Genomic DNA, 23882 nt, shown 5'->3' on the forward strand with positions numbered 1-23882 from the left:
ACTGTAATCAGTACCACCCTGGGCTGGGAGTTCTGAATTATGTAAGAAAACAGGCTGAGCACACCACAGAGAACAAGCCAATAAGCAGCATTCCTCCCCTGACTCTGCTTGAATTCCTGCCCTGATTCTCTTCAGTCATAGGCTACGACTTGGGAGCTGTAAGAAGTAAGTACTTTCCTCTCCAAAGCAGTTTGGTCATGGTCTTTGTTTAGCACAACAACAGAAAGCAAACTAGGTCACTGTCCTTATGCTCAAAAACATCAAGAGTAAAAATTACCTTACTCATCTCTTTTCTCCTAACATCTGGACCAGTGAAAGCATACAGGAAGGTACTTAATAGATATCTTCTGTTATCATAAAGTCTACTTCTCTGAACAGTGAAGATATAGCTAATTGATCAATTCCCAGCTCTCGTCATGTTAGTTAACTACTGTGTGTAAATTTAGTTCCAAGGGACCCAATACCCTCTCCTGGACTTTGTGGGCATTATACACATGTGGTGCAAATACATGAAGGCAAAACACTCACATGTATAAATAAAAATTTAAAGATCTTTAGTGGCTGGAAAGATGGCTCGGTGGCTTACAGCATACATTTACTCTTCTAGAAGACCTGAGTATGATTCCCAGGGCCTACTAACTTCAGCTCCAGGGGTTGAAATATTCTGGTCTCTTTGGGCACACTCACATATATGGCATACACTCAGAGATAAACATACATAAGATTAAAAGTAAATCTTAAATAAACAAAAGAGCACTTATTCTTGCAGAAGACCTGGGTTCAGCTCCTAGCAACTACATGGTGACTCACAACTATCCTTTACTCCAGCTCCAGGGGATTTGACACCCTCTTCTGACTTCCATGGCTACTAGGCACACATGGGGTGGACATATACATATGCAGGTAAAACACTCATACAAATAAAAATATAAAAATAAATCTTACAAAGGGGGAATGGCATCTACAACATGGATGGATACATATGTACTGTAAATCAGGCAGATTTCAGGAAGCCAAATGCTGATTCTAATCATGTGAAGGAGGCAAGCTCACAGAGATGAAACGGCAAGTAGTAGGGGGACTTAACAGGTATGGACTTAGAAGGTGAGGGAAGTTCAAGAGGTGCCAGATATCACCCTGAACATAATTTGTGTCACTGAGCTATATGCTAGATGTGGTTCAGATCCTAAACATTTTCTCATGTTTTAAAGCACAATTAGAAAAAAAGAAAATTAGGAAAAAAAAAAAGAAAACACAATGGTCGGGGTGGCAGTGAAAATCTAACTTAAAAAAGACCAATAATCATTTTTCCCTGTTAAATCAAAATAATAAGGATTCTGGGATGGTGGCAGATGCCTGTAATCCTAGCACTACAGAGGCTGAGGTAAGAAGTTTGGATTTGAGGTGAGCCTAGGCTACAGGGTGATACCCTATATTACACATGTAAGCTGAGCACAGTGTGTGTGAACGTCACAAACACACACACACACACACACACATACACACACACACACACACACACACCATATACCCCTTGTCCCCCCTTACAAGGCTGAGGGAAGGTACCTACCGTCTCCGCACCTAGGGTCTGTAAGCCAGTGTAGGTTCTATCCAGCTATTCAAAAGTAAAGGGGAAACGTTAGATTTCACTCTACTCATGAACCTGAGGATACAGGTTTACCTAACACCAGTTAGCTGATATTCTGGAGGAAATATGAGTAAAGCCAAATTTCCAGCCTTATATATAATCAGAAACCATAAAGAATGTTTCAATAAATCACACCACGTCAATTTTTAAGGTATTATGTGACACTGATGTAAATTTATAAGAAGTTGTGTGAAAATATTTCAACTGACAGGCTATAGAAATATACATGACTGCCGGGCAGTGGTGGCGCACACCTTTAATCCCAGCACTCGGGAGGCAGAGGCAGGCGGATCTCTGTGAGTTCGAGACCAGCCTGGTCTACAAGAGCTAGTTCCAAGACTGGCTCCAATGCTACAGAGAAGCCCTGTCTTGAAAAACCAAAGGGAAAAAAAAAAAGAAAAAGAAATGTACATGACTGAAAATTTAAGCATTAGAGCCAACATTAAATACTTGAAATACATTAGTACCAGAAAAGATTTATTTTAAGGCAAGGAACATAAACTGAGGGGATTATGTCACCAACAACAGTTTATTGTTACATTGAAATTCTTATTATTGTAGCATTTCAACTTATATCCCCACAATAGAAAAATATTTTAACACCTTATCAGTACAAACACTATATAGTAAGACTAAAAGGAAAAACACCAAGTTGGGAAAATAAAAAAAACCCAAAGATAAATAGGAATAAGTGAGGCTGGGTGGAGCAGTAAGCAGGGTATGGGTTTTAGGGTTTCTAAGAGACAGGAGTGCAAACCGGGAAGCTGTGTAGTAGCCCACATAGGCAAGGCAACTGCTCTGCCATATTTTGGTGCTCTGACACAATTAATGGTGGTGAGAGGCTGCAGGTGTGGCTTCAAAGGGACCGAGACACAGGTTTATCATTATGAGTTCCTAATGCCATGCACAGACAGGACAGCAGCATGGATGCCGGCTCTGGAGAGAGGAATCAGGACCCACGAGGTAGAAGTGACAGCTTTTTCTGCTATCTTCGTGGAGATGGGAGTGGCTTCACAGCACAGGCCTGTAACTGGGCTGATTTTAGGCAGAAGACAGGGATGTAAGGCCACCAACACCTGCTCTGATATAAACCACTTCTCCTGGCAGTCTGCTAGCTAGTCAGATGTCTCAGTAGGGTTCTGGGGCACCACAGAGAGGGAAGCAAGCACTCTACAGATTCTGTGGCCTATGCAGCAAGACTGGTCTGTCTGGATCCCGGCATCTTTAATATTTTTAATATTTTAATTATTAACATTTAAGGATGGGGCCAAGACTACAGGAAATCTTTAGGTTAAATCCATGTCTCTGTCCTCTAAAGGCAGAAATAAATCTCTCTATAACCTGTATTGTTACATATAAACTAAGAACCAATCTAGTCACTTTCTCATAGCAACTGACAAACGCTCTACTGAGGATAGGTCCATGAGCCAGTACCAGGTTCCCGGGTGCTGGGGTTCCAGGAAAGACCAGACTCGCCCTATTTCCTCAGTTGAGTCTGAGATCAGGCTAATACACAAAAAATAATAAAATCATGCTTCAAGGAAGTTACAGATCAGAGAAGGGTCTCTGTAGTATAAGACTGCATACTATTCTTGGAGAGGACCTAAATTTGATTTCCAGCATCCACGTTAGGCAGCTCCCAATCTCTTATAACTCCAGCTCCAGGGGCATCCAGCATCCTCCAGGGACACCTGCATGAATGTGCACCTCTGCTCATACATACACATTATTTTAAAAATTAAGTTTTTTTAAAACATACTTTACTATCATTTTAAAGTACTGGATGTAGTGAAACAAACTTTTTATGCTAGTACTCAGGAGGCAGAGGCAGGCAGAGCTATTCCTCCGAGTTATAGGTCAGCCTGATCTACATAGTGAGAACCTGCCTAAAACATGAACAAACAAAACAATCCAAAATTTGTGTCTCAAATAATCTTCCTCTGAGAACTGGAAAAAATGTAATAGGTAAGCACTATGTAAATTAGGGCTGGGTCCACTCCCAAATAATACATGCAATGACCGAAAGAAAGCAAAAACTAGGGCTGGAGAGATGGCTGCTCTTGGTTATGTTCCCTGTACCGACATGGTGGCTTACAACTCTCTAGAACTCCAGGTTCAAGGGATCTGATGCCCTCTTCTGGTCTCTGTGGACACCAGGCAAGCATGTGGTGCATATACAAACATGCAGACAAAACACTCATTTGTGCAAAATAAAAATATCTTAAAAAAGCAAAAGCTATTTTAGAGCTTTTCCCAAGAAATGGTAAGTGGCCCCTCCTGCTCTTTAATGCTGCTTTCCATTCTTCTCTAATGTCAAAGAAACATAAATAGAAACAGGCAGTGCTGTCTACCATCAACAGAAGTTAGGTTCCAGCATGTCCCAGAGCTATGAAAAAGAGAACTCTACCGAAGTATTCAACTTTATTTAGTTCACTTTTTGGAGTCACTGATGATAACCACAAAGGGAAAGTGACTTGGGGCAAGAAAAACTGTATTCATTAATTAATTTAATTAGTTTATTTAACTGGTTGGCTGTTTGGTTTTTCGAGACAGGGATGTCTGTGTAACAGTCCTGGCTATTCTGGAACTCGCTTGATAGGGCAGACTGGCCTACACAGAGATCTACCTGCCTCTGCCTCCCTAGTGTTACCACATCCAGCTGCCAAGAAGAACTTTAAAAATGATTTGTTTTCCAACTGTAATAGTAACATAAATTTTTTTTTGCAAAAAAAAGTTTAAAAACAGAAACAAAACACAAAACAAAAAGGAGCAGAAAAACTGGTCACAATTCATTCCAATTAATGTAACATTTTGTTTTTTTCTTTTAAATCTTTAAATATCATGGATGATCTTTTTTTATATGTGCTGCTAAGAATTTCTTGCACATGCTAGTCAAATGCTCTACCACTAAGCTACATCATAACTCTAAAAATGTACTTATTTTCAATTGGTGCTAGGGATGAAGCCTAGGGCTTGATTCTGCTCGGCCTTTTCTGCATGCAATTTTATGTTCTGCTTAACATGTACTATAAAGGTAGCTTTTCTCCTTGTAGAGAAAAAAATCAGTATGAATTATAATGGCTGTATAATAAACCACCTAGGTAGACCAGTGAAAGATACTCAATTCAAAACTATTGCAACCTTATTTATTATTGTCCAAACATGTTCACTCCTCTTAATCTTTATGTATTTTGTGTGATGCTTGTATTTGCAGTGTTAGGGATTGAACATCACAAAGTTTGTGCCTCACATAGAAAAACAAGTAGATTCAATGAGAAAGAGTACACTATCAGAGTCTCGAGTATCACACTAACAGTGTTTGATAAGGAACTGAAGTGCAGCGGTGGCGCACACCTTTAATCCCAGCATTCCAGAGGCAGGTGGATCTCTGAGTTCGAGGCCAGCCAGGTCTACGGAATGAGTTCCAAAAATATCCAGGGCTACATAGAGAACAGAGAAACTCTTGTCTCAAAAAACCAGAGAATCGGGAAGGAAGGTTTGAGGTCCTGTTTCCTCAGACTTAGTTCACCTTTCTGAAGAGTGATCCATGTGATGTGGAGTAACTGCCTCCCCAGCTCTGAGGAGAAAGTGCTGCAGCAGTAAGCACCACATACACAGGATTCCTGATTCCACCATCTGCCGTCACGGTCCTCACTGATTCCAGCGAGCAATGCTCTGCCACAATACCTTCAGATTGTGAATGATGTCAATCCGCTTGTTCTGGCTGTCCTTAAAGTGAACTTGCACTCTCACAGGAAACTCACCCCAGCCTCTTCTAGTCAGATGAAAAGGGGGCTCTCTAGGGAGAAGCAGAAATTCACACATTTACCTTATGTTTTACACTCTCTTTCTACAAGCGCGTTTCTAAGAGACAAAACAGAACTTCATGTCATCCCAAGAATCAATTAAGTTGAGTTGCTAATCACCATGTTGAGTTTCACGCACACACACAAAATAATAAATAGTAAAACTGTAATTCAAGTCTACATTACTAAATGATCACAGCTAAGAGGTGCAGACTGCATGATTCAAGGTCATCTTCTTAAGTGGAACCAGAGTGAAAATGGTCCACTACAGAGTCAGAATCCCTGCTTGACACCTGACAGGCACAGGAGGCGAGACGTACATCCCAAACCAAAATAAATCATAATCATATTTGAGCTCATGGAGGTCATTTAATAGGGGTTATCTGCTGAAAGAACTTCATAAAAAGAAAGCAAGTTGTAGCTGTGATCTCAGAGTGCGGGAGTGTATATCTGAATGCTAACTGGACTAAAGAAAATTCAGTCAACTGGGCAGTGGTAGCGCATGCCTTAATTCCAACACTGAGGAGGCAGAGGCAGGTGGATTTCTGTGACTTCAAGGCCAGCGTGATCTACCAGAGTGAGTTCAGGGCTGTTAAACAGAGACACTGTCCCTAAAAATCAAAAAAAGAAAATTCTTCAGTTCAGTTACAATATAATTTATGTATAAAGAATAAAAGGAAGTGGGTATGTGAAGGTTAATCCCATTCTTTGCTTTTGTGTATGTGTGAAATGTTCCATAATAAAAATAATTTAGGTATTCAGACTATATAGCTTAGGGTAACAGACAGGAGAAAGAATAGTTTAAAATTGAAAGTGTCTATGAATCTCTGAGTTAGAATTATTGTAACAGGTGCTGAGATTGGACAGGAAAAGGCATTCTCCCTGGGATATGCTTCTGGAAAACTGAGATAAGATTTCAGTAAGGGGGCTGGAGAGACAGCTCAGAGGTTAAGAGCACTGGCTGCTCTTCCAAAGGTCCTGAGTTCAATTCCTAGCAACCACATGGTGGCTAACAACCATCTGAAATGAGATCTGATGCCCTCTTCTGGCCTGCAGGCAGACACACAGACAGAATATTGTATACATAATAAATAAATAAAATATTTAAAAAAAAGAATTCAGTTAGGTCAGAGTCTCAGAACACAGCCTGAGAGGAGCCTAACATGAGAATTAACAAGTAGATCCAGAAACTAAGTGTCCAAGACAGGAACCATCCTGAATTTAAGAGCAGCATTAAAGGTAGAGAAAATGTCCCACCCTAAACAGTAAGGCCAGTTACTCTGAATCAGAGAAACTCCACTCTGTAGCAAGCTACTTCAGAGCTTCTCCATGTGCTAGGTGACAGCAAAACTAGCCGCCGTCCACCAGGCTTGGATGGTGTTTGCCCAAACCAGCAGAATCTTTAAGGGCAAAGATGGAGTACACACAGACAACTTTCCAAGTCTTACATTTATTCTCTTAGCCTTCAGTCACCTCTATGGATTTAATATTAGACACTACAGGTTTACAACCATTCTGTTAAAAACCACAAGCAGCGGCCAGTCTTTCAGTTACTTCTAGTGACACAGGATGCACTGTTTATTAAAGGCTTCAGCTGGACGTGGCTCACACCTGTAAATAAAGCACTGGAAAGGCTGAGGAAGAGGATGGGTTCAATGCCAGTAGGTCTGTCTGCTGCACTGAAGTTCTAAATATGGAATTACAAATAATAAATCATTCTTCTACATGGAAGACCTTCAAAAGAACTAAAATGTTTCTCCAAGGTCTTCCTAGAATGGACATTTCTGATTTCCACGGAGACAGTGGCAAATGTTCAGAGTATTTCCATAACACAAATGCTTTTCTAAACATTTTAGATCTATTAACTAAGCCAGTGTTTACAGCCTCACTAAGTACCATTTGGAGGCACAGTTCAACTGCATAACTAACTTGCAAGGCCACATAGCAGCAAGCAGTAAAAAACAGGATTCAAACTCAAGCCCTGGGCGCAGCTCTCACCACCATGCTAGCACAGGTGCTCACGGCAGATATCCTCATTACCCAGTCCTCCTCCAGTGCTGCGGTCAGGCTGGTGCCACACTAACCCACTTCAGTCTCACATGCACCAATGCTAGGGAGGCCACTTAACTCCTCCAAGGCAGGGACCACGTGTTCTGCTCTCCGCACCAAGTCCAGAATCCAGCGCACTTAGTGACTGGCTGATAAAGTTTACTATCACGGTTCTTAGAAAGTTGGTCAACATTAGTCATGACAAGTGAACCAAGTATGAAAAAGATGGTTTCTATAGAAGAAAATACCTGTATTCTTGATCAGATAATGTGCAACAATGAGGAGATTCAGTGATCATGAGAAATACATTTGCACTTTGATTTAAAAAAAAATTAAACCGAAGTTCCTTAATAGCTGTTATCAAATTACATCAAAGTAATATACATCAAGTTAACCCTGACACCAGGCACAAGCAAGCTTTGGAGTCCCATAGAGAACATACTAAGTCCAAGACACAGGCTAACTATTTTAACCCACTTTACACAATACCATATCAGGAATGGTATGTTAGGTCTCAGAAGAATATTTTAATAGGATACAGAAAAGCTGGAGTGTGCCAGGGACCATAGCCTAGTGACAGGGGACACAACACAGCTGCATGAAGGACAGCTAAGCTGGAGTGTGCCAGGGACCATAGCCTACTAGCAGGGAGCACAACATAGTTGCATAAATGACAACTGGCTGGAGTGTGCCAGGGACTATAATCTAGTGACAAGGAGTACAACACAGTCACACAAATGACATCTGGAGTAAGTGTATCCTGGAGGTCACAGGACCAGACTCGCGAGCCTCTCTCAAATACCTGAACTGCTAGAGAAGCACTATGATTACGTCCTATCCAAGGCACAAAAGAATTTACTTTCAGCAGTTAGAGTGCACACCTGCAATATCAGCATTGGCAGGTTGAGACAAGAGGACTAAATCACATGATAGGCCAATTTGGTATACACAGTAAGACTCTGTCTCAACCCTACCTCCTGAAAAAAAAACCTCACGAAACTAATTTAAAACTTTAGGGCAAGCAGAGTTACTTACCATGTAATAGCCCACCCCACAAACTCAGCAGCTCATTCTGCATCAAACACGAAATGAGTACTGACTAGTTCCAGGAACCATGTCAGACTTTGAGGATGTTCCTACTAGTAAGAGATCCTAAACAGCAAGGAGCTCAAGCCAAGGCCAAGTGGTCTTTAATCTCAGAGGCAGAAGCAGGTGGATATCTGAGTTCTACAATGAATCTATGTCTCAAAAAATAAAAAGCAGCAGCCTGAATTCAGGACTCAGATGTGGCTCTATGGGCACAGCGTTTGCTCAGCATGCATGAAACCCTGTGCTTGACCCCTAGCACCACACAGACCAGAAATGGCAGCACTGCCAGTAATCTCAACAGTTGGGAGAGAGAAGCAAAAGGATCATAAAACCCTACCGCCAAAAAAGAAAAAAAAATAAAGAAAGCTCAAATTCAAATAAGGGTGACATACATGTAAATCATTAGGTGTAATAATAAACTTGTATACTAGGACTGATCAGAGCAAATGGTTTCTCCAGCTATTTTATTTTCGAGACAGGGACTCTACATAGTTCTGGCTATCCTGCAACTTTCTCTGTAGACCAGGCTGGCCTCAAACTCAGAGATTCATCTGCCCCAGCCTTTCAAGCTGGACACACCTGAGTTCCCTCCTCAGGATCCATAGGGTGAAAATAGAGGATTTTCCCAATTGTAAACTCCAGAAGCATACAGCATTCAAAAGGCACAGTCCTGCAGATCTCTGTAAGTTCAAGGCCAGCCTGGTCTACAGAGAGAGTCCCAGGACAGCCAGAGCTACACAGAGAAACCCTGTCTCAAACAAAACAAAAGAGTTGCCATGGTCATGGTGTCTCTTCACAACAATAGAAACCCAAACTAGCATAACCCCTAAGAAAACAGAAACAGTTATCAAAAGTCTCTCAACCAAAAAAAAAAAAAAAAAAAGCCCAGGGTCAGACAGTTTTAATGCAGAATTCTACCAGAAAGAGAAGAGCTAATGCCATTACTCCTCAACCAATTCAACAAAATAAAAACAGAATGAACACTGCTAAATTCATTTTATGAGCCCAGTCACCCTGATACCTAAGGAACACAAAGAACCAACAAAGAAAGAGAATTACAGACCAATTTCCTGTATGAACATAGATACAAAAACATTCAATAAAATACTAGCAAACCGAATCCACATCATATCATCCACATGACCAAGTAGGCTTCATCCCAAAGATCCAGGGATGGTTCAACACAGGAAAAGAAAATCGGTCAATCTAATCCACCTATTAAAAAAAAAACTGAAAGAAAAAACCATATGATCATCTCATTAGATGCCAAAAAAGCTTTTGACAAAATCTAACACCCCTTCATGAAAAATCTTGGAGAGATTAGGGTTAAAATGAACATACCTAAACATAATAAAGATAATGTATAGCAAATCTATAGCCAACATAAAATTAAATGGAGAAAACTCAAACTAATTCCACTAAAATCAGGAACAAGACAAGGCTATCTATTCAATATAGTACTTCAAGTTCTAGCTAGAGCAGTAAGACAACTGAAGGAGATCAAGGGGTATAGAAATTGGAAAAGAAGTCAAAGTGTCATTATTATATGATAGTCTACATAAGTGATCCCAAAAATTCTACGAGGGAAGTCCTACAGCTGATAAGCACCTTCAGCAAACTGGCTGGATACAAAGTTAAGTCAAAAAAAAAAAAAATCAGTAGGTCTCCTATATACAAATGAAAAACAAGATGAGAAAAAAAAAATCAGAGAATCAACACCCTTCATAATAGCCAGAAATAATATAAAGTATGTTGGGGTAACTCTAGTCAAGCAAGTTAAAGACCTGTATGACAAACTCTTCGAGTCTCTGAAGAAGGAAATTGTAGAAGATACCAGAAGATGGAAAGATTGCCCAGGCTTATGAATCGGTAGGATTAACATGGTAAAAATTGCCATCCTACCAAAAGCAATCTACAGATTCAATGCAATTCCCATCAAAATTCCAACACAATTCTTCACAGAACTTGAAAGGACAATATTCAACCTTATACGGAAAAACAAAAAACCCAGGAGAGCAAAAACAACCCTGAACAATAATAGAACTTCCAAAGGAATCACTATCCCTGATTTCAAGCTATACTACAGAGTTGTAGTAATAAAAGCCACATGGCATTGGCATAAAAATAGACACGTTGTTCACTAGACTAAAACGAAGGCCCAGACATAAATCCACACTCAGCTCCCCGTAAATAGTAAGAGAGGCCACGCTCCAGTAGGCGGGCTAATACAAGCTGTAAAACTTTCTACAGCACCTCCCCTTTATCTTTAAGTAAGAGTTCTAAGCCTAATACAAAATCATATACAATAAGAACAAATATCCTATTCTAACTAGCTTAAGTCTTGTATAATAAATAACTTGGCCAAGTCATGAGAGGAAAGTAACTACACTTATTTAGTCTTCAACCCCATCAAAGATCCAAGAAGGGAAATAATATTGAGTAAACAGGAAGTGCAATCGAGAAACTTCCAAAATGTGCAACAAATGACAGAGACAACTGGCTACCTGGGCAATCACCCAAAGTCTCATTTGCAATGTTGAAGCACCCAACTTTGGCTAAGGCCTAAGGTAACTGACATACCATTTTCAAAGGCAAGAAACTTTTTTAAACTATCTTACCCTGTCTTGGCAGAATCTGACAGTTCTGTTTTATCCATTTACGGATACTGTGTATCTCTGTCAGTGGTGGAGGTATGGGCATTTCTTTGCCCAAAGTCCAGTTCTGCCAAGAAGAAAACAAGCTCCCAGTAGAGTATCTTTGGTGCTCAACATTCTCTAGGGAATAGATCAGTGTTGCAAGGAGCGATTGTGTCTCACTACCACAGAACTCTAAGTTAAATTAAATGCCATTTTCTGCAGCTCTTTGAAGAGGTTGAAGATTATCTGTCTATACAGAATATAATCTCTATCTAAAGAACCAGATTAGTCTAACTATAAATATGACATAGATAACTATTGATCTATAATTCTTAATATCTATATAACTTAAAGACTAAGATAATAAAAAACTGTGTGCAATAAATGAGAATAATGACCTCCAAATGTAAACAATGTATGTATCTTGATTAGAGGTAGAAATGTACACTGCAATTATGGTAAATGTATACACACACACACACATCGATACATAAGCAACGTCTTAAACAGAGGTAGAAGCATACACACAGCAATCCTTCCTGGACCTAATACCACAAAGAAAGTGGGGGTGGGGGGGAGACGGAGAGAGAGAGAGAGATGGAGAGGGAGAGAGACAGAGAGAGGGAAAGAAAGAGAGAGAGAGAGAGGGAGGAAGAGAGAATTTGTCACTTAAGTTCAACAGGGCCATGTTTTAGGAGTCAGGAATGAATACAATGTTCTGTAGCACACAGGGATTTCACTGGCAATAAACCACAAGACGATAGTAAAGGTTCTTAGGAGATATTAACATCATATAAACGTCCAAAATGCATCTAAATAAGTTCACATAACTACCTACAACTATTCCATCTCGGTGGAAAAAAAACTGTACTAGGTTAAGTCTACATACAGAAGAAATATCACTGGGATTACATCTGAGACAGTAAAATTATGAGGAACTTTAAACATTTCTGTAATGTTAAATTGATGTATTTAATTATCAGTAACATTTTATATGCACCAGCGCTTCAAGGCTACTAACACAGTACAGTGACAATGACGGGAGCTGACAGGTCCAGTTAGTGAAACCCTGCAGAGGAAACCACAGCTAAAGCTGCTTAATGACCAAGAGCAGGTACTGAGCACCTTATTAACAGTAGACCATTTCTAAGGCATGCTCACCTAACTTCCACAAGGTCGTTTGGTTTATAGCTCGGATGAAGAAAAAACCAAACTTTCTTGACAAAGTGATTAATACTGGGTTCTCTACGGGACCCTCGGACATACACCATCCACTTATGGGTTGACTGGTCATTTTCTTCCCGCTTATCTGGAGGTATGTACCTGGAGAAAAAAAAAAGACACAAATTTCTTCCTTCAAAGGTCTAATCATTTGTGCTTGTGAGATGATTCAGTGGATGAAGGCTTTTGCCACAAAATTCTGATGATCTGTCTGAATTTGATCCCAAGATTCCTTAAAAAGGTGTCCTGAGGCCAGGCGGTGGGGTGCACTCAGATCTCTATGAGTTCGAGGGCCAGTCTGGTCTACAGAGTGAGTTCCAGAACAGCCAGGGCTACACGAAGAAATCCTGTCTCGAAAAACCAAGTTTCCTGACTTCCATGTATATGCCATGGTGTACAAGTTCATAATACACAAACGATGCACATATAAATACAATAATGATTAATAATAATTTACAACAACCTCAAAACTAATAATTGGGGCTAGAATGACAGCTCAGTAATTAAGGTCACTGACGGCTCTTCCAGAAGATCCAAGTTTGATTCCCAGCACCCACAGAGTGGCTCACAGCTGTCTGTTCTGAGCCCTCTTCTGACCTCTGTGGGCATCAGGCACACATGCAGCACACATATATACATGAAAGCAAAACAAACATACACATTAAAAAAAAATCTTAACCACTATTACTAATGAGCTACTACTTAAAACAAGATTAAAACGCCAGCAGTAACAGTGTTCACACCTAGCCAGACTCAATCTTCACTTTTTCTAAACCCTCCGTAGCCCCCATGCCTACTTATTTCCCGTAATTTTCTGAGTATCAATCCCAAGTTAAAAGAGATCAATCACTTGTCTTTTTATTTTTTTTACTAAAAACAGCTGTAGCTGTCTGGCTGTCCTGGAACTCACTCTGTAGACCAGGCTGGTGTTGAACTCAGAGACCCACCCTCTGCCTCCCGAGTGCTGGGATCCAAAGACGTGCATCACCACTGCCCAGTCACGCTTGTTTTCATTTATCAAGTGGGCACATGACGATGAAATAAACTAGCATTTAGGGAGCTTCAGGCTTCCAGTCAGGTTTCAGGTAGGCAGTGTGGGATCCTCTGGTGCCTAATCACTGCAGGTAGCATCCACTGTTGTTTCCCTGAACACTCAAACCATCCACCCCTGGTATGACCATCGCACACGAAGCTTTTTCTCCTTGCTTTGCCTTTTCGCCACTGAATAGGACATCCTTAATGGCCATGGCCTCTGACTTGTTCATTTAGGCCTCTGATTATTTCTAGAGATGCAAGGGAGAAGATTCATCCCCTCATAGGTGCTCTGTCAGGTCTTGAAACTTTGCTCTTCCACGGGGAAGCACTAGTTTCCTAATTCCACGAGCCTTGTTGAGATTTTCACTGGAATATCTGCAGATCAGTTTTCATTTAGCGAGAGGTGGTATTTACAATAATGAGCCTCCTCATCTGTTACCTGACATACTGCTCTACTTCTTCTTAATAAAGTATAAAAATTCTTCTTCAAGTAATATGTCTTTTGTTTAATTTACTAACATATTCTGATTGCTGATTAACATTATTTTTAAATGCTTTCTTATCATATAAGAACAACTGTCATATAGGAACTGACTACTGTGTAATGATACCATATTGAAAAGCCCTGCTAAACTTTGATTCATCTTAAAAACAAATAATCAAAAATTTAGTTTTAGGGCCTGAAAGATGGTTTGGCAGGTAAAGCAGTTGTCATGTAAGCTTGATGACCTGAGTTCAATCCCAAGAGTCCATGTAACAGTGAAAGGAAAGAATGATTCCACAAGGTGTTCACACAAAGTTTTTAAAAAGGTTTCGCCAAAGTGGGCAGTGGTGGTGCACGCCTTTGATCCCAGCACTTCAGAGGCAGGCTAACCTCTGAGTTCAAGGCCAGCCTGATCTACAGAGTAAGTTCCAGGATAGCTAGGGCTACAAAGAGAACCCTGTCTGGAAAAACAAAAACAAACAACAACAAAAAGATGTTTCCCCAAACTTATACACTTGGCAAAAAATATTTACGCAATATCATATCAGAAATTTTTGCCAAGTACAATTTTACTCTAAATCAAAAACTGATAAACACATTTAGGTAAAGTCTTGTACCTTAGGAACATAATTTTTCTTTTGAAATAACCGGAAGGTTTGGGAAAACTGTTCCTGGAGTCCTCTCCCAACTGTGATACCAGGTTAAGTAAAAAGTATTTATGGCAAACAGGCTTTGGCAGAAGCTGCCATTTTCCTCGGTCTGTATGGCTGGCTTTGATCAGGCCAAGGGATGCTGAGCCTTCTCCATAAACATTCCCACCCAGAGACAGATGTGAGCGAGTGCACCCGTTCTTGTTCCTCATCAGCTTCTGGACAACTTCAGAGATCACAATGGGGTTGCTAAGTAGACTCTCGGGCTTCCTCAGTTTGAGTAAGGAGGGTCATGTTTTCTGTCTTGGGCTTGAAAACTAGCTAAACAACATGAACAAACTTACACCTTCAAATGCTCCCTCCAGAATACAGTTTTAGCACTAGGATCCACCACAGAGAATCCAAACATCCAGTTCGTTTTCACAGCTAGGTCAGGTCAATGAAGACTCAGAAATCTTTGGGAACACTGATACAATGACAGACAAGTCACTGTTATTGTCACTGCAGTAGTGACAGACTGAGAAGGACCTGGTAGTGATCTGAATGGACTGGATATTAAGCTCTATCACACTGCAGTCCTAACCTTTGAACACAAAGGAAAACTGTTCTGTAAAGTCTTCAGTGATACTAGAGGACAAAGACAAACAGATCACGGTGACACTATGGAAGGACTGCCAAGTGTAGACTCCTGTAGGATCAGACCCAGGCAGATTCTGAAAACCCAAGAAATACATATACGGTTAAAAGTTAAACTGAGGAGGGCTGCAAAGATGGCTCCGCAGTTAAGAGCACCCACTGCTCTTCCAGAGGACTCAGGTTCAATTCTCAGCACCCACATGCAGCTCAGACTATCTGCAACTCCAGTTTCAGGGGTTTGACAACCTCACAGAGACACACAAAGGCAAATAAATAAACAACGAACACTTTTTAAAAAAAGTTAAACTGAATGCTTTAAAATTTTAAAGATATATGCGCATACAAGAATATTTCACAACATTCAACTTCCATTTGTTGACCGAGTCAGTCATTCCCTCACAGGGAGCACATATGCCAGGGAGTGCTTGAGGAGGTCAGAGGATACTCAGGTCTGTTGACTTTTATGTGTGTTCCAGGGTGGAGTTCAGGTCATCAGTCCTGCTGGGCAAGTGCTTCTTCTACCCACTGAACCACCTTGTTAGCCCCCAAAGTATGGCCCTCTTTCATTTTTAAAGGATGTTTTCAAAGCTATGTACAAATTCCTGCACTGGAGAGGTTTAGGTGGGTAATCTTTGTGAGTTCCTGGTCAACCACAGCTACACAGTAAGGCCCTTTCTCAAAATAAAACAAAAATACATACACACTAAAATTTTCTAAATTTTAGAAATTTAGAGACACTGAAAATATCACTACGATTAAAACAAAAACTGACTTAAAAGTATTTATGCCAGGCTAAAGAGATGGCTTAGCAGTCAGGAGCACTGACTATTTTTCCAGAGGACCTGGGTTTGAATCCCAGCATCCATAAGTCTGTACACCCTCACACAGACATACAAGAAGGCAAAACACCAAGGCACATGAAGTAAAAATAAATAAACTATTTTTAAAGAAAGTATTTCTGTTAAAATAGTCATTAGCAGCTGGAAATGAGACCTTTTTGAATGATAAACATCAGTAACTTTATTATTTACAAGTCAAATCTCTTTGGCTCACCTTTCAGAGTCACTAAAATCTTAATATTGCTTTTGTTTGTTTGTTTGCTTGTTTAGTTCTGAGATGGGGTCTCACTATGTAGTCAAAGTTGTAACTCATAGAGAGCCTGAGTGTTGGAATTGGGGGAGGGGGAGCAAATCACAAAATGCCATCACACATAAATCATTGAATCTTTAAGTTTTATTATTTTTGTGTATGGTTGTTTTGACTTCATGTATGTCTGTGCATCACGTGTGCAGTACCTGCAGAAGAAAAAGTATGGGGTATTCCCCAGAACCAGAGTTACAAAGAGCCGTGAGGGGACTTGTGGGGGCTGGGCATTGAACCTGGGTCCTCTGGAAAAGTATCCGGTGTTTTTAATCATTGAGCTATCTCTTTAGCCCCCTAAATCATTCCATTTCACAAAAGAAATAAATGGGTTTTCAGAAAAAAAAATTGGTTTCAGTTTTGGTGGAGACAATGGCAGACAAATATGAAATGCTGAGATTATGGAAGTGGAGGAAAACGTGTAAAGCCAGAGTAGAAGGCAGCGATGAAACCTTAATGGCTCTCAGAGAGCAGTAGTGCACACCCTTCCGCCCAGCATTCCAGACCCAGACACAAGCAGATCTCTAGAGTTCTAGCCCAATGAGACCATCTCAAAAGGAAAACAAAATATCAAAGCAAAACAAACAAACACCTAAATAATACCTTTACAAATTTCACAAGAAAGTGTAAGAAGCAACTGGGCACGGTGGTGTGTGTTCAATTGAATATGAACTATACAGTAAGTTGAGGCCAGCTTGGCAAAACAGTGAGACATTGGCTAAAAAAAATAAATAAGCAGGGGATGAAAGATAGCTCACGGTTAAAGGCACAGGCTGCTTTTCTAGAGAACCCAGGTTGGTTCCCAGCACTCACGTGGAAGCTAACAATTCTCTGTGACTCCAGTCTTGGAGATCTGGTAACTTTTTCTGGCTTCTGCAGGCACCAGGCATTCATGTGGAACACATACACATAGGCAACTCATATGTAAAGTAAAAAGTAAGTAAAGCTATGTGTAAAATGTATACTACCCTGTTTCTTTAGTGACATTCAAAATTAAACACTTTACTGATCTCCAGGGATAGTCATGGATATGGTCCAAGACAGAGTATCACAAGATCAGGGAAACTGTAAAATGGAAACTTCTCATCCGGGCAGTGTTGGCACACACCTTTAATCCCAACACTCATGAGGCAGAGGCAGAGGCAGGTGGATCTCTGTGAGTTCGAGGCCAGCTTGTCTACAGAGCAAATTTCAGGACAGGTTCCAAAGCTACACAGAGAAACCCTTTCTTGGAAAACCAAAAAAAGGGGGGGGGACTTCTCAATTCTATTTCTGATTTTGCTAATTAAGGTGCAATATTACCCTAAGAATGCCTTTGGACCATCATCTACTTTTAAAATAAGAGCTTGGAAGAAAGAATCCCCAAGTCTTCCTCCCACTGTAACAGCACAATAAAGCAGCAGTGAAGGCAGAGCATCAGTGTTTAAGTGGCTGACAGGAGACATTTCATACGTACTCACTTGGACACGTTGCCCACTACTATAGTTTTCTTCACAAAAAGCCGAGAAGTCTCATCTCCTGTGAGGTCAGCATTCCGTAGTTCCCTTTTGTGGGAGCCACTAACACTAGAAGTGTCCTGAAAGACATGACAACCAACATTTGTATTCATGTAAACAACACTCAACAGGGCATTGTCCTAATGAAAGGCAAGAATGAAATAACTCAACGTTTTGTCATCTGTAGCCCAGCAGGCCTGGGGCCCACTATGTAGCTCTCCTCTGCTCTCCCAAGTGCTGGGAATATGGGCATCAGTCACACCTGGCAGTAGGGCTGTTTCAGATTTTTGTTAAATTTATGTTTTAGATTATCGAAGTCTGTGCTCACACGGATGTTTATTCACCATATGCGTGCCTGGTGCCCATGGAGTCCACAAGAGGGTGTAGGATCCCTGGTAACTAGCCATGTGGATCCTGGGAACCAAACTCAGGTCCTCTGGAATAGTCGGTACTCTAAAGCACTGAGCCATCTCTCCGGCCTATTTTTCTTTTTGTAAGAAGAAGAATTTAGTGAGTCTAGGGATTTAGCTCAGTTGGTAGAGTGCTTCCCTAGCTTCCAAAAAGCCTTAGGTTCTGTCTCTAGCACCATACAAATATGGTATGGTGCACATGCCTGTAATCTAAGCACTTAAAGAGGAAGAATACTGGTCAAACACAAGTAAATTCAAATGTTAGAAGTTCTGACTATGAGGCATCAAACTATGTGTTAATTTAGAAGAGGCCTCTTTTTTTTTCAATGATGGACAAATAAATTTATAATAAAAACATTTTTAAGAAAAATTAATCAACTATCGATGACAGACTATATGGGAAATGATTGCAAGTTCCCTCTACCACAGAAGCAGTGGCTATGAAATCAGTGGTCTAACTTGATAGTGACTCTACCCATAAATATTAATACCAAATAACCAGGTACAGAACAGCTTCAATCTGGGCAGTCACACTATCATAGCTGGGCACAGTGGCACACACCTGTGATTCCAGCAGTTGGAGGCAGAGGCAGGAGGATCACTACAAGTTCCAGATCAGCCTGGTCTACACAATCAGCACCTGGCCAGTCAGGGCCTCGTAGCAAATCCCTGTCAAGAAAAGAACTGTGTATTTTATATTTTGTATGTCAAAACTGCACCAGCTACCACTTAGACCTTCAGGAAGGTGCGGAACTCCAACCCTTAAGGGTTCTTTTCCATCTGTACAAATGACATCCAAGAGCTCTGCTGCACTCAGGAGCGCTCTTAAGTTAGAATGTCAAAATATACACACACAGGCCAGAACAGCAGGGGCTTAACTCCCAGCTGTGATAACCACATACTATCAGCTGGGTATAATGGTTCACACCTATAACCCAGCACTCACAAGGCCAAGGAAAGAGGGCAAAGCTAGCTTGAGACAAGCCTGGTTATGGCACAAGATGCCAAAAAAAAAAAAGGACTCAGTCTCTTAAGTCAGGCCTATACAGTGATTCAATCCTGTTAATATCACCACTTGGGAACGAAGGCAAGAGATGCCCCAGGTTTTAGGCCAGCCTGACCCAGGTCAGCTACAGACCAAGACCCTGTCTCAAAGGACCAAAGATTCAGTTCTCTGCTGTTTAAAATATTTATATATCAAACAACTCATTCCTAGAGTCCCCAGAAAATAGAAAATAGTGAGAATGCCCACACTTAGTAAACAGTGGGTCCTTTCTCCCCTGGAGCCCATCCTGCTCCCATCCAGCACTATACCCTTCCAGTATTCCGGCCAGATCTCTGCTCCACGGAGCTTGAGAGTCTTTCCTCCACATCCATGTTGCTGTTATTGTCTTTGTCAGACAGGAAATCATTGTGTTGAGATAGTGAGTCACTTTCAGAATGATTGGCAGATGGTGTTTCTGATCTCTGATTGGTAGGAGATGATGACCTAGAAGGTGATTCCAAAAATTTCTTGATAGCAGGGTGATTAAAAGCCATTGTATCAAATGTCTTTAATCCCTAGAAAAATGAAAGAAACAAACTTAATCAAATCCACCAAAACTGATGAAAAACTGAACTCCTGAAAACTTCAAGTTATGTTAAAGTCATCTTAATAATTCTTCAAAAATATCTCTGAATCTAACCTGGAGAGATGGCTTAGTCATTAAAGGCTACTAGGCTCACAACATTCCCCCCCCCCCAAAAAAAAAAACTCTCTACATCCATAAATTCTTATAACTAGCCTGCATCAAACAAAAACTAGAATGACAAATAATTATACAAAACTTCTAACACCAAAAGTCAGAAATGATCAGGTGTGGCGGCACATACCGGTGAGTGCATCACTTGGCGGCTGAGGCAGGAAAATCTGAAGTTCTGGACCACCCCAGGCTACATGACAAGAAACATCTGAAAGAGCAAAGTAAGGGCTTTAATGTAGCTCAGCTGATAGAGTCTAGCATGCACGAAGCCAGTAACACATAAATGCAGCATTGCAGAACATGCCTGTGATCCTGAAAGTCAAGCCAGTACCACATACATGCAGCATGGTAGAACATGCCTGTAATCCTAGCATCCAGAAGGTAGAAGCAAGAAGGTCAGGAGTTCAAGATATGTGCCACTATCCCCAGCAAGATTTAATTTAAAAAGTACAAGCCGAGCACCAGTGGCATGTGCCTTTAATCACAGCACCTGGAAGGCAGAAGCAGGCAGATTTCTGTGAGCTCAAGGCCAACCTGGTCAACAGAGCCCTGGTCTAACAGCCAGGGCTGTTACACAGAGAAAACCAAAAGAAAAAGACATAATAAATGAAGTTACTGACAGCTGCAAGCCAGCTGGGAACTGAACCCAACAGAAAGCAACTGAACCATGTCTCCAGTCCAGCCCTTAGTAAATCTTAATCAGAACATCAGGAGATAAAATCTGTACATTTCTAGACTATCATACACCAGATTCTAACTCCTAATGGTATATCAACAAAACACTAACCAGTTTTTCAAGCTAAGTAGCTATCACGGTGAGTCAATACTAAGCCATTTAATTAACGACAACAGAATTTATGCTTGAACTAGATAGTACAACTTGCACAAATTCCTATCCACCCAGAATCTGTGGTTTTATTCAGAAACAGCCTAAGGAGCTGTGGGTATTGCTGAATCGTAATTATCTATTATATGTGAGACCCTGGGGTCAATCAAACGCACAAGCACACACAGAGAATAGGAGGGTAAAAAAAAAAAAAAGAGGGTCACTGGAGATGTAAATCAATTTAAAATGAGGTCATAATAGACTGAAGTCAATCCCAAGCCAGGAATAAAATCCTTAAAGGAACTTTAGACACAGAAAACTCCAGGGAAGACACCTAAGGGATGTTTTGCTTGACAAACTCCCTTTTCCCCACAGGTTTTTTCTGTATAGCCCTGGCTGCCTGGAACTTGCTCTTTAGATCAGGTTGGCCTCAAAACCCAGAAACCCTCCTGCTCTGCCTCCTGAATGCTAGGATTAAAGGCATGTGCCACCACTGTTTGGTGTGGGAGGTCCTTCTGTCTGTGTGTGGCTTTTATTGGTTAATGAATAAAGAACTGTTTTACGCCTATGGCAGAAAAGGACAGAACTAGGCAGGGAAAGGCAGGCTTTATGCTGGGAGAAGGAAGGCGGAAGGAGAGACGCCATGGAGCAGCACGCAACCAGAGTCAGACATGTTGAAACTTTGCCAGTAAGCCACTGCCACGTGGCGATATACAGATTAATGGAGATGGGTTAAATTAATGTGCAAGAGTTAGACAATAAAAAGCTAGAGCTAATGGGCCAAGCAGTGATTTAATTAAAATAGTTTCTGTGTGATTATTTCAGGTCCAGCTGGCTAAGCAACCGGGAACTAACTAGTGGCCTCCTTGCAACAACTGTCTGTCTTATTTGGACATTTTTTTATCTTAGTGATATTTCCTTGTAGATTACGGTATCCAATGGGGGGGGGGGTTGTGTGTGTGTGTGTGTTTCACTGGCACTCTGGGCTTAATACACCATTGTGGGGGGGGAGGAATAAAAATGTTTTATACTTAGCACTGAAATGTTATGATATCTAGAACTTTTAAATGTTTTATAGAGAAAACAACAGAATTTTAAATTGATGAATCTACATGGTATGCAAACATATTAACTAACACTATAAAGTGGCATTTGTACCAGGTGATAGTGAAACACACCTTTCATACCAACACTCATCAATCAGAGGCAGGAGGATCTCTGAGTCTGAGGCCAGCAAGTTCCAAGACAGAGTTACACATAAAACCCTTGTCTTGAAAAACTAATAATAATAATAATAATAATAATAATAATAATAATAAGAAGAAGAAGAAGAAGAAGAAGAAGAAGAAGAAGAAGAAGAAGAAGATGGAGGAGGAGGAAGAAGGAGGAAGAAGGAGGAAGAAGAAGAGGAAGAGGAGGAGGAGGAAGAGGAGGAGGAGGGAGGAAGAGGGAAGAGGGGGAGGGGGAGGAGAAGGGGAAGGGGGAGGAGGAGGAGGAAGAGGAGGAGGAGGAGGAGGCGGCGGCGGCATTTGGAAAGCATGGTAAGGCAAACAAAGCAAGAGAGGAAGAACTAGGACGAGCTGCAGTGAGGTCTCCCTCCCAGATCTGAATAGCCTCGGATAACAGCACTAGCAGTCAGTAGGGAAAGGGCAGGATAACGGCTAACACAATACCTGATGATCTATGTTCCTCAGAAAGGCAGGCAGGCTTATTAAATTCTATTGGTCTATGCAACAAATGTCTCAATGGTAGGGAATCCACACTGGCTTGACTTCTCCCCAGAGAAGAAAAATGGAGGCTTAGAAAAGACTGGAATATGAATACTTACCTCAGAAACCTTCAGAAGACCGGCAGAAGCGTAGTAGTTTGCTACAATGCAGGCACGAAGCTTATCCATCATCCTTCTGGCCTCAATCAGTCGCTAAAGCAAGTGAGAGTTTAAATGTTGCTTAAATATGACAAATAATGACGACTTAAAATCCACAGAATAAACTCAAACAAGAACTCAGTTCTTGTATCATATCAACAAATAACTTTTACCTAACTAAACTGGCAAAGATAGCAGTTGAAGACGCAGTTCAGTGACTGAGAGCTAATGTGTATAAACAAATCCCTGGAGCCTATGCTTCTATCTCAGAGCACAATGGGGATGGGAGCAGTGGGCACGCTTCCCTGATCAGTAACCTCTTAAAAAAAATGACAAAGAAAACAAAGAAACAAAAAAATTGATACACATGGTATGTATGTGCTTACTTATCAATATATTCATTAACAATAAAATACTGAGAACAATATCAAAAATTATCTTAGGGTTGGAAGTTGGAATAGAATGTTTTATCTTTTCTACAATTTCATTTATTTATTTTGTTTTTATTTTCTTTTGCTTTTTGAGAAAAAGACTCGTGTATCCCAGGCTGGCTTCAAGCTCCCTATGTAACGGAGGATAACCTTAAACTTCGGGTCCTACTGTCTCCACCTCCCAAGTCCTATCCCTTAGCAGGGTAATTCTTTGCTTGTTTGTTTTGAGATAGGGTTTCAACTATGTAGTCTTGGCTGTCCTGGAACTCTCATGGAGCTCCAGTTGTCCTAGAACTCAAGAGTTCCATTTGCCTCTGCCTCTGGAGGCCATCATGCCCCGCACAGGAAATTTTTTGAAACCTCATCAAACCTATTCTTTTTCCTCCATGGATGTAGTGTTTTCAATTTCAGTTTTATACCTGGTCAATGACGTCGATCTCATGTTCTTTATTCTTCATTTCAAGAGCAAACTGCTCCTTAATAATAGTCTCAATTTTCTGCACAGCTGCATCTCGAGCTACATAAAGAACACAAAGCATACCCCATTAATCATTAGCTATCTTGATTTAAATCAGCAGTCAAAGAAACCCAAGGAACAGAAATTACTTTGGGTTCACGGAACAATATTCTTAGCAAACACACAAAAGTACACAGTTGTATAATCTATCCTTGACTGGTTCCAAGAGAAAAGTATGTTCTTTTTCATCTGCATGAAA

At 40.8% G+C, this 23882-nt stretch overlaps 1 protein-coding gene across 4 annotated transcripts in view; it reads right to left on the reverse strand.

The window, feature by feature from the left end:
* The window catches only part of Yeats2 (YEATS domain containing 2), an 86627-nt gene that overhangs the window by 50033 nt on the left and 12712 nt on the right, over nt 1-23882 (reverse strand). For all 4 annotated transcript variants that reach the window (XM_038345097.1, XM_038345096.1, XM_038345095.1 and 1 more), the window contains 7 exons: nt 23586-23683; nt 22697-22789; nt 19615-19860; nt 17855-17970; nt 12390-12551; nt 5336-5447; nt 1571-1615 (listed from right to left, as the gene is read on the reverse strand). In XM_038345097.1, coding sequence (XP_038201025.1) covers nt 1571-1615; nt 5336-5447; nt 12390-12551; nt 17855-17970; nt 19615-19860; nt 22697-22789; nt 23586-23624 — 813 coding nt within the window. In that variant the 5' untranslated portion in view covers nt 23625-23683. The remainder of the gene's footprint in view (nt 1-1570; nt 1616-5335; nt 5448-12389; nt 12552-17854; nt 17971-19614; nt 19861-22696; nt 22790-23585; nt 23684-23882) is intronic.

This window comes from Arvicola amphibius, chromosome 10, assembly GCF_903992535.2.
Source record: "Arvicola amphibius chromosome 10, mArvAmp1.2, whole genome shotgun sequence".
Taxonomy (NCBI): Eukaryota; Metazoa; Chordata; class Mammalia; order Rodentia; family Cricetidae; genus Arvicola; species Arvicola amphibius.